Consider the following 12,120-nt stretch of genomic DNA (forward strand, 5'->3'; position numbering starts at 1 on the left):
TTGGTGTTCACTTAGCAAGTGTTGCTTGTCAATAAAACTGTCTAATCTTGACACAAATAATTTTTCAAGGATTTTTGAAAATTGTGAGAGTATAGAAATAGGCCTATAGTTGGTGAACTGATGCTTATCTCCACTTTTGAAGATGGGAATAACTTTTGCCGTTTTCATTTTCTTTGGGAAAACACCTTTTATAAAAGAAATATTACATACATAAGTGAAGGGAACAGCTATAAAATCAACAATTTCCCCGATCAGAGAAAAGTCCAAGTCACAGCAGTCTGTTGACTTCTTGTTTTCTTGAGAATTTACAATTTCTATGATTTCACTTTCATGGACGGGGGAAATAAAAAACGATTCTAAGTTGCTTTGAATGGTATGTTCATTAAATTTGACACTGTTTTCGGGTTGTACAATTTCATTTGCTAAATTAGGTCCAACATTCACAAAGAAGGTGTTAAAAGCATCCGTTATTTCCTTAGGGTCATTTAGAGTTTGATTATTTTCTATGAAATAGCTTGGATGTTCCTTATTTGTCATGTTTTTTTTAATGATACCATTCAAAACTTTCCACGTACCCTGGATGCTATTTTTATGTTGTTCTAATAGGTTACAGTAATATGTTCTTTTGCTGTGCTTTATTATTTGTGTTAACTTATTTTTATACGTTTTATATTTGTGTTCAGTTTCTTTGGTTCTGTGCTTTAAATGTCTTCTGTAAAGATAATTTTTCTTTTTGCAGGACTTCAATAGTCCCTTTGTGATCCATGGTTTGTCCTTAACAGTGCTGTCCTTAATGTAATGTTTTTTCATTGGACAGTGCTTATCATACAATGTTATGAAAATGTTGAGAAAATGTTCGTATGCCTCATCTGGGTCTGTGGAGGTGTAAACCTCCCCCCAGTCTTGAGCACATAACTCAGACTTGAATGCTGCCATAGTTTCTGGCGTTTGATGTCTAACAAATCTATATTGAACTGCTTTTTTGGTCCCTCTCTGATCAAAGAAATTGTGGAAAATACTGAATACAGGTAGATGATCACTTATGTCATTGAGTAGTAGTCCTGCTGTTATTTGATTCTCAGGTTGATTGGTGAAAATGTTATCTATCAGTGTGGCAAAGTCTACTGTTATTCTGGTAGGTTTTATGATAAGGGGAAAAAAATTATTACTGTACAATCCTGTTATAAAATCGGTTGTTTTGGTACTGTCCATGGGATTCAGAAGATTAATATTAAAATCACCGCACACAATATGGAGCTTGTTTGACTTATTAAACAAATAGTCCAATTTTTGATTAAATGTGTCTAGACATGATCCAGGTGTTCTATAAACACAACTAACATTTATTTTTTTTGATTTTTCTACTTCAATTTCTACAGTAATACATTCAAAAATTCCAGCTATAGCAGTTGATTTGCTGTCAATTTTCCAACATTTTAAATCATGATTTACAAAAAGTGCTACTCCTCCTCCCCTTTTTCCAACTCTGTTTGTGGTGAATAATTCATAACCATCCAATCTCATATCACAACACTTGTTCTCATCGAGCCAAGTCTCTGAGACTGCAACAATACTAAATTTTTTGAACTGGCTCAGATATTCACTAATATTGTCAACATTTTTATACAAGCTTCGGCTATTAAAATGTATTACAGTAAAAGATTTGTCCATATTCACACATTTAAATTGTTCGTCTGTGTAGTACTCACAGTTTCTGGTAATGTTATTGTAAAGATTGCAGTCTGGATCTATATCACTGCCAAACTCATTTGAATTACAGTTATAATTGATGTTGTCATAAAAATCTAGTTGAATATGATTATAATTATTATACAGTTCTCTACTATGAATATTATCAGTACTTCTACATTCAGATTCGTTATTACCAATATTAGTAAAGATATTTTTTAATTCACTTTCCATTATATTTTTATTTTTTTTTTTTCTTTGTACAAAGGACACATTTGTATCCACCTCCAGTGAAACATTTACACTAAACACACACAAACACACTTAATATGATTATATAGTTCAGGTCTTAAACTCACTGTGATGTCCGATAATGGCTTTTTGCCGATATCCGATATTCCGATATTGTCCAACTCTTTAATTACCGATATCAACCGATACCAACTGATATATGCAGTCGTGGAATTAACACATTATTATGGCTAATTTGGACAACCATGTATGGTGAAGATAAGGTACTTTTTAAAAAATAAAATAAAATAAGATAACTAAATTAAAAACATTTTCTTGAATAAAAAAGAAAGTAAAACAATATAAAAACAGTTACATAGAAACTAGTAATTAATGAAAATGAGTAAAATTAACTGTTAAAGGTTAGTACTATTAGTGGACCAGCAACACGCACAATCATGTGTGCTTACGGACTGTATCCCTTGCAGACTGTATCGATATATATTGATATATAATGTAGGAAGCAGAATATTAATAACAGAAAGAAACAACCCTTTTGCGTGAATGAGTGTAAATGGGGGAGGGAGGTTTTTTGGGTTGGTGAACTAATTGTAAGTGTATCTTGTGTTTTTTATGTGGATTTAATAATTAAAAAAAACAAAACGATACTGATAATAAAAAAACCGATACCGATAATTTCCGATATTACATTTTACCCCTTTATCATCTCTAGTTGCATGGTAGCATAATGGTTTTAAAGTTCCAGCCCTAAGCACTTGAGAACCTGCTGTAGCTGAGCTTCTTTTTAAGTGAGAAAATAAATGCAAAGACTTCTAGGACATGAGGAGGTTCTTCCCATGCTGCTGCTGTGACCTTTGGCACAGTTTGTGTAGCAAAGACGTTGTTGCAGTTTGATGACTCACATATCTTGGAGGGGAAGTCAGTGTAAAAGAGTTTATTTGCAGGCGACCTCACCGCGAGTTCAGACTCCAAACAGCTACAGCTAAAGATGCACACTTTAATGCAGAGAAAGTTGTTATGTCTTGGCGTAAATGAGGACACAGATGCAGAAGAGTGACTTTATTTAGATAATTCTTTGCTATCTCTAGGACAGAGTGATTAAAGAAAGTGGCTACAAAATCTATCTATCTATGACAGGGGTCACCAACCTTTTTGAAAGCAAGAGCTACTTCTTGGGTAGTGATTAATGCGAAGGGCTACCAGTTTGATACACACTTCAATAAATTGCCAGAAATAGCCAATTTGCTCAATTTACCTTTAACTCTATGTTATTATTAATAATTAATGATATTTATCTTTGTGGAAACACTGGTCATCTTAATGATTTCTCACAATAAATATATATAGAAACAGATAAATATCAATATGCAAAACTTTATTTTTATATTTTCTCTAAGTGCACATTTTTCAAATTGAACATTTTCAAATGATCACTTCTAAGACAGTCTTGTGAAATCACAATATCCCATTTTAACTAGCTAGCCACTAACATTTTTTAACAAATCATGAATTACTTTGCACCATGTTTGTACAAATAATAACTCATGTAAAATACAAAAGTCAACTCTCAAATTTTTAAATAAATCATGTCACACTTTGAACTGGACACCAAATCTGTTATCTGTTTCTTTGTCAGTTAGTGAAGACCAAGTCTTTAAAATATTTTCTTGGTCTTTCAAATTCTATTTGAGTTTTGTCTCTCTTAGAATTAAAAATGTCGAGCAAAGCGAGACCAGCTTGCTAGTAAATAAATACAATTTAAAAAATAGAGGCAGCTCACTGGTAAGTGCTGCTATTTGAGCTATTTTTAGAACAGGCCGGCGGGCTACTCATCTGGTCCTTACGGGCTACCTGGTGTCCGCGGGCACCGCGTTGGTGACCCCTGATCTATGATATATTCGAGCAACTATAGGATATTAGCATAGGACATAAGGCAATAAACAGAAAATCACTCCATAAGGAGGAAAAGGCAATAGCCAAAAAGTTCTGTATGAGTCGAATACAAAAAAACAACAACAATCTATAACAATCTACAAAAAGGTAATGCACTCATGCTAAGAAGTCGAGAAGCTTATAAACAGAAAGTATGTATAAAGTGTTGAGAAGCCTGAAAACTAAAAGCGCTCCAGGAGGAGGAAAAAAGGAAGACAAGGCACTATGAAAATTGATACAAAAAGACTTGACCAAAAAATTTTAGCAAAAGAAAATCACTCTCTCAGAGGGAACAAAGGAATCAATAAATAACGCGAGACAATACTTATCAAACTTGGTTCAAGGCAGTGATGGGTTGATGAGGCCTCATGAAGCGTTTCGACACATTGCAAAACTGTATTGATACTGTGTCGATACTGTGTCACTAAATACTGACATCTGCTGGACTTTAAAAATCCCTACAGGCAACCTATGGACCGACTCAACTGACACTGATTTGATGACCTAGTACAGGGGTCACCAACGCGGTGCCCGCGGACACCAGGTAGCCCGTAAGGACCAGATGAGTAGCCCGCCGGCCTGTTCTAAAAATAGCTCAAATAGCAGCACTTACCAGTGAGCTGCCTCTATTTTTTAAATAGTATTTATTTACTAGCAAGCTGGTCTCGCTTTGCCCGACATTTTTAATTCTAAGAGAGACAAAACTCAAATAGAATTTGAAAATCCAAGAAAATATTTTAAAGACTTGGTCTTCACTTGTTTAAATAAATTCATTAATTTTTTTTTACTTTGCTTCTTATAACTTTCAGAAAGATAATTTTAGACAAAAAATACAACCTTAAAATGATTTTAGGATTTTTAAACACATATACCTTTTTACCTTTTAAATTCCTTCCTCTTCTTTCCTGACAATTTAAATCAATGTTCAAGTAATTTTATTTTTTTATTGTAAAGAATAATAAATACATTTTAATTTAATTCTTCATTTTAGCTTCTGTTTTTTTCAACAAAGAATATTTGTGAAATATTTCTTCAAACTTATTATGATTAAAATTCAAAAAAATTATTCTGGCAAATCTAGAAAATCTGTAGAATCAAATTTAAATCTTCTTTCAAAGTCCTATGAATTTCTTTTAAAATTTTTGTTCTGAAAAATCTAGAAGAAATAATGATTTGTCTTTGGTAGAAATATAGCTCGGTCCAATTTGTTATATATTCTAACAAAGTGTAGATTGGATTTTAACCAATTTAAAACATGTCATCCAAATTCTAAAATGAATCTTAATCAGGAAAAATTACTAATTATGTTCCATAAATTATTTTTTTTATTTTTTCAAAAAGTTTCGAATTAGCTAGTTTTTCCTCTTCTTTTTTTCGGTTGAATTTTGAATTTTAAAGAGTCAAAATTGAAGATAAACTATGTTTAAAAATGTAATTGTCATTTTTTTCGTGTTTTCTCCTCTTTTAAACCGTTCAATTAAGTGTAAATATCATTCATTATTAATAATAACATAGAGTTAAAGGTAAATTGAGCAAATTGGCTATTTCTGGCAATTTATTTAAGTGTGTATCAAACTGGTAGCCCTTCGTGTTAATCACTACCCAAGAAGTAGCTCTTGCTTTCAAAAAGGTTGCCGACCCCTGACCTAGTATATACAATAATATAAACCAAGTCATTGTATTTCATTTAGGATTATTTCATATCTTCATTCAAATAAAAATATATTTTTATCTTTTTTAGAGACAGTCAAATAATGTGAACATGTATCGTGACTAGGATGGTAGAAGGTGGGGATTGAACCCCAGTAACCAGCAACCCTCCGATTGCTGGCACGGCCACTCTACCAACTTCGCCACGCCGTCATTCCTGTACCTTCTCTAGTAACAGTAGGGATGGGTCCGGCAACACCGATGCATCGGCGCATGCGTCGAGCTCATAGAGCGAAACCCTGTGTCGGTGCGCGTACCGCTTTTAGAAAGTCACGTGACCGATCATGAGCTGCTTTGGTCACGTGACCGATACGCGAACTGTATCGCATTGACGCCTCCTCTGTGCCCTGTGAGCAACGTTCCCTCTAAAAGGTGCGCGCCTGCGCAATTGCGCAGTGCTCAAGCGTCCTCTGCGCACAGCAAATATATGCCGCGCACCAAATCAAACCCATCTGAATTCTAAACAAAATAAACACATTTATTCTGTGTCATTTTGAAATGCAACTTTGAGTGACAGTGACAACAAGCGGCCCTAACGGTGTTCGTCAACAACACGCATTGCGCCGCTTCCTAATAAACACAGTTTGGCGCGCAGGCGTCAGTGCGATACAGTTCATGAGCGGTCACGTGACCAGAACAGCTCGTGTTCGGTCACGTGACTTTCTAAAAGCGATACGCGCACCGACACAGGGTATCGCTCTGTGAGCTCGACGCATGCGCCGATGCATCGGTGTTGCCGGACCCATCACTAGTTCAAGGCTGTGGACAAGGCTGGAGGTACGTAGCGAGACGATATACTCTGGCAACAAGACAGGGGAAGACAAGGACTATATCAGGGGTCACCAACGCGGTGCCCGCGGGCACCAGGTAGCCCGTAAGGACCAGATGAGTAGCCCGCCGGCCTGTTCTAAAAATAGCTCAAATAGCAGCACTTACCAGTGAGCTGCCTCTATTTTTTAAATTGTATTTATTTACTAGCAAGCTGGTCTCGCTTTGCCCGACATTTTTAATTCTAAGAGAGACAAAACTCAAATAGAATTTGAAAATCCAAGAAAATATTTTAAAGACTTGGACTTCACTTGTTTAAATAAATTCATGAATTTTTTTACTTTGCTTCTTATAACTTTCAGAAAAACAATTTTAGATAAAAAATACAACCTTAAAAATGATTTTAGGATTTTTAAACACATATACCTTTTTACCTTTTAAATTCCTTCCTTTTCTTTCCCGACAATTTAAATCATTGTTCAAGTAAAAAAAAATTTTTTATTGTAAAGAATAATAAATACATTTTAATTTAATTCTTCATTTTAGCTTCTGTTTTTTCGACAAAGAATATTTGTGAAATATTTCTTCAAAATTATTATGATTAAAATTCAAAAAAAGTATTCTGGAAAATCTAGAAAATCTGTAGAATCAAATGTAAATCTTATTTCAAAGTCTTTTGAATTTATTTTAAAATGTGTGTTCTGGAAAATATAGAAGAAATAATGATTTGTCTTTGTTAGAAATATAGCTCGGTCCAATTTGTTATATATTGTAACAAAGTGTAGATTGGATTTTAAACTATTTAAAACATGTCATCAAAATTCTAAAAATTAATCTTAATCAGGAAAAATTACTAATGATGTTCCATAAATTATTTTTTTTAAGTTTTTCTCTTCTTTTTTGCGGTTGAATTTAGAATTTTAAAGAGTCAAAATTGAAGATAAACTATGTTTCAAAATTTAATTGTCATTTTTTTCGTGTTTTCTCCTCTTTTAAACCGTTCAATTAAGTGTAAATATCATTAATTATTAATAATAACATAGAGTTAAAGGTAAATTGAGCAAATTGGCTATTTCTGGCAATTTATTTAAGTGTGTATCAAACTGGTAGCCCTTCGCATTAATCACTACCCAAGAAGTAGCTCTTGCTTTCAAAAAGGTTGGTGACCCCTGGATTATATACACATGAGGGAGGGTGACACAGGTGGGCACAATCAGGCAATCAGGAGAGACATCAGACCAGTGACACAGGAGGAAGGGCAAGTGGCCTGAAACGAGAGGAGGATTATAATTTTCAAAATAAAACAGGAAGTTTGCCAGACAACCCCAAAACAGGACATTCCTCACCACGATGTGACAGAAGTTGTGGAATAATGGATGTTGGTCGTGAGTTCAAACCCCCGGCCGAGTCATACCAAAGACTATAATAAATGGGAGCCATTACCTGCCTGCTTGGCACTCAGCATCAAGGGTTGGAATTGGGGGTGAAATCACCAAAAATGATTCCCGGGCGCGGCCTCCGCTGCTGCTCACTGCTCCCCTCACCTTCCAGGGGGTGATCAAGGGTGATGGGTCAAATGCAGAGGATAATTTAGCCACACCTAGTGTGTGCACTGCAAAAACTGAAATCTAAGTAAGATGAAATATGTCAAATAAGGGTGATACTTGCTTATTTTCTGTCTAATAAGATAATTCTTCTCACTAAGCAGATTTTATGTTAGAGTGTTTTACTTGTTTTAAGTGTTTTGGTCCTAAATGATGTCAGTAAGATATTACAGCTTGTTGCTGAGATGTTATGACCTATATTGAGTAAAACATGCTTGAAACTAGAATATCAACTGTTGCAAAGTGTTATGATCCGCTGCCCGGATCATATTTCTGTTTATGTTTTCTTGTCACGTGTGTTTTCAGCACCTTGAGTTTTGTTAGTTTCTGTTGCCATGACTGCAGATTGCTCACACCTGCCTCTGGTTAGTGTTCGGGACTCGCACCTGTTGCCCGGGCGCTAATCAGAGGGCTATGCGCTGGCCTCACTCGGTCTGGCTCGCTAGTTTGTTTTCACACAACAATTGACGACTTTTGTTTCCTGCTCTTTAGCACTAGGCTATTTTGGCTTGCTAGCTCCCACGCTAGTCCTTCAGTTTTGTACCTTAAGTGCTATGAGCACCTTTTTCTTTGTTCCTGTCTGATTTATGTTTTGATGAATCATTTCTTACCTGCAAGCTGTGTCCGAAGCTCGATCTGCATTCCTGAGAGAACCACATCCGCATCTTTATGCGACCAGGTCGTCACACAACGCTGTGTCATCAACACTCACAAGTATAAAACTACTTTTTTTTAAAGTAATCATTTCTTACTTCAAGCATGAAAAAAAAAATCATGATTTTGACACAATTGTGTCTCATAATTAAAACAGATGACAGCCAAATGGACCTTGCGGTTTTATTTTCAATGAAACAATAGAAAATAGGTACTCATATAGTAGTACAGTTGGCACAGTACAGTAAACTGACAGTTAATATTTAAACATTTAACATTTCAAACAATTTTGAACAGAAATAGTTCATGCACATTCAGATAAATTCCTCAAAATTACAATTAAAAACATTTTGGCCGGGGGCCGGGCTGTATATATGCGCACTAATTGACTGAAAGAGCACACACTTGGCGCGATGATGTCATGTTATCGATGGAAAATTAAATTTTTAGACAATATGATTTGCCCGAGCGGCTAGGAGACCCCGAGAGTAACGAGTGCTTGCCTTGTTGCCTTTCCATTAAGAACAATAAATTAGTTTTTAGTATAAACTTGTGATTTAGGGCTATATAAATAAACATTGATTGATTGATTGATAAGTTTGCTGGTTTCAAGAAATGTAATGCCGAGCGCATATTATGTCAAGATAATGGCACTAACATTTACTTCATTTAAGAATATTTTTCAACATATTGAGCAAAAAGGTCTCTTTTTTTACTACCAAGAAAAGTACACTTGTTATTAGTGAGAATATACTTATTTTAAGGTATTTTTGGGTTAATTGAGGTTAGCTAATTTTACTTGTTTTGGAAAGTCTTGACAAGCCGAATTTTCTTGTTCTATTGGCAGATAATTTTGCTTAGTTCAAATAAAATACCTCTCATTTTTGTTTTGTTTTTTTTCTTGTTTTTGAACGCTGACATTTTGCAGTGTGTTTGGTACTTTAACTTTATGTGTTTGTGGTTTTGCAGATGCAAATTGTGTGTGAGCTGGAGCAGCAAGCCAAGCAGCAGTCTGTGGAAGTAGAGAAAAGCAACGCCTTGTGTCAGAAAGCGACACAGGAGAAGGTCCAGCTGGAGATCCACCTTGCATCCATCAATGTCGAACTGCAGGAGGCTAACAGAAGGTCTGAAGAGGGTTGACCTAGACAGGAAATAGAGTGATGACCTTGACATTGTGTTAGAACAGGGGTCACCAACCTTTTTGAAAGCAAGAGCTACTTCTTGGGTAGTGATTAATGTGAAGGGCTACCATTTTGATACACACTTAAGTAAATTGCCAGAAATAGCCAATTTGCTCAATTTACCTTTAACTCTGTTATTATTAATAATTAATGATATTTACACTTAATTGAACGGTTTAAAAGAGGAGAAAACACGAAAAAAATGACAATTAAATTTTGAAACATAGTTTATCTTCAATTTCGAATCTTTAAAATTCTAAATTCAACCGAAAAAAAGAAGACAAAAACTTAAAAAAATAATTTATGGAACATCATTAGTAATTTTTCCTGATTAAGATTAATTTTAGAATTTTGATGACATGTTTTAAATAGGTTAAAATCCAATCTACACTTTGTTAGAATATATAACAAATTGGACCAAGCTATATTTCTAACAAAGACAAATCATTATTTCTTCTAGATTTTCCAGAACAAAAATTTTAAAATAAATTCAAAAGACTTTGAAATAAGATTTACATTTGATTCTACAGATTTTCCAGATTTGCCAGAATAATTTTTTTAAATTTTAATCATAATAAGTTTGAAGAAATATTTCACAAATATTCTTCGTCGAAAAAACAGAAGCTAAAATGAAGAATTAAATTACAATTTATTTATTATTCTTTACAATAAAAAAAATACATTTACTTGAACATTGATTTAAATTGTCAGGAAAGAAGAGGAAGGAATTTAAAAGGTAAAAAGGTATATGTGTTTAAAAATCCTAAAATCATTTTTAAGGTTGTATTTTTTCTCTAAAATTGTCTTTCTGAAAGTTATAAGAAGCAAAGTAAAAAAATTAATGCATTTATTTAAACAAGTGAAGACCAAGTCTTTAAAATATTTTCTTGGATTTTCAAATTCTATTTGAGTTTTGTCTCTCTTAGAATTAAAAATGTCGGGCAAAGCGAGACCAGCTTGCTAGTAAATAAATACAATTTAAAAAATAGATGCAGCTCACTGGTAAGTGCTGCTATTTGAGCTATTTTTAGAACAGGCCGGCGGGCTACTCATCTGGTCCTTACGGGCTACCTGGTGCCCGCGGGCACCGCGTTGGTGACCCTTGCGTTAGAATATTAATATTTCTGAACCGCCCTGTGATACTCTGACCTGGTCCACAGGTTCATGGTCCTGCAGAAAGACAAAGACGAGCAGAGCGTGCTGTTTGAGCAGACCTTACAGAAGTTCCAGGCCAAACACGAAGCCGACGTGAACCATTTGCACAAGGAGCACACTCTGTCTGTGGCCAAGGTAATGCCCGCAGAATCAAATGAGTCACTCGCATGACAAAGAGTCTTTGTTAACCACATTTTTACTAAAGATCTCATGATTTATATGAAAACAAGCACAAAAAATATTTGTTATTACATCATTTTGTCCTTCCTTTCTTACTATGATCTATCATGGATGCACGGGATGGGGGTATTAAATTAAGTAAATAAGCTTTGCTTCTTCCTACACTGCAAAAAATGAAATGTAAGTAATATTAAATATCTCAAATAAGGGTGATATTTACTTATTTTCTGTCTAATAAGATAATTCTTCTCACTAAGCAGATTTTATGTTAGTGTTTTACTTGTTTTTTAAGTGTTTTTGGTCCTAAATGATCTCAGTAAGATATTACAGCTTGTTGCTGAGATGTTATGACCTATATTGAGTAAAACATGCTTGAAACTAGAATATCAACTGTTGCAAAGCTGTGTCATCAACACTCACAAGTATAAAACTACTTTTTTAAAGGCCTACTGAAAGCCACTACTAGCGACCACGCAGTCTGATAGTTTATATATCAATGATGAAATCTTAACATTGCAACACATGCCAATACGGCCGGGTTAACTTATAAAGTGACATTTTAAATTTCCCGCTAAACTTCCGGTTCGAAACGCCTCTGAGGGTTGACGTATGCGCGTGACGTCAATCATTGAAACGGAAGTATTCGGACACCATTGAAGTCAATACGAAATAGCTCTGTTTTCATCTCATTATTCCACAGTATTCTGGACATCTGTGTTGGTGAATCTGTTGCAATTTGTTCATTGCATTATGGAGAAAGAAGCTGAGCAAGCAAAGAAGAAAGTTGTCGGTGCGAAGCGTCTATTTTGCGGGGGAAGTCAGCAACAACACGTACACAGCCGGCGCTTCTTTGTTTACATTCCCGAAAAATGCAGTCAAGATGGAAGAACTCGGACAACAGAGACTCCTACCAGGAGGAATTTGATTTGGATACACAGTTGCGATATCGTGAGTACACAGCTGCGCTTCCAAACATTTGATCGCTTGCTATAACT

General features: G+C 34.9%; 1 protein-coding gene across 4 annotated transcripts in view; it reads left to right on the plus strand.

The window, feature by feature from the left end:
• LOC133642385 (centrosomal protein of 112 kDa-like) overlaps positions 1 to 12,120 on the plus strand; it is a 327,796-nt gene that overhangs the window by 108,244 nt on the left and 207,432 nt on the right. For all 4 annotated transcript variants that reach the window (XM_062036544.1, XM_062036545.1, XM_062036543.1 and 1 more), the window contains 2 exons: positions 9,579 to 9,733; positions 10,951 to 11,080. In XM_062036544.1, coding sequence (XP_061892528.1) covers positions 9,579 to 9,733; positions 10,951 to 11,080 — 285 coding nt within the window. The remainder of the gene's footprint in view (positions 1 to 9,578; positions 9,734 to 10,950; positions 11,081 to 12,120) is intronic.

This window comes from Entelurus aequoreus, linkage group LG25 (assembly GCF_033978785.1).
Source record: "Entelurus aequoreus isolate RoL-2023_Sb linkage group LG25, RoL_Eaeq_v1.1, whole genome shotgun sequence".
Lineage (NCBI taxonomy): Eukaryota > Metazoa > Chordata > Actinopteri > Syngnathiformes > Syngnathidae > Entelurus > Entelurus aequoreus.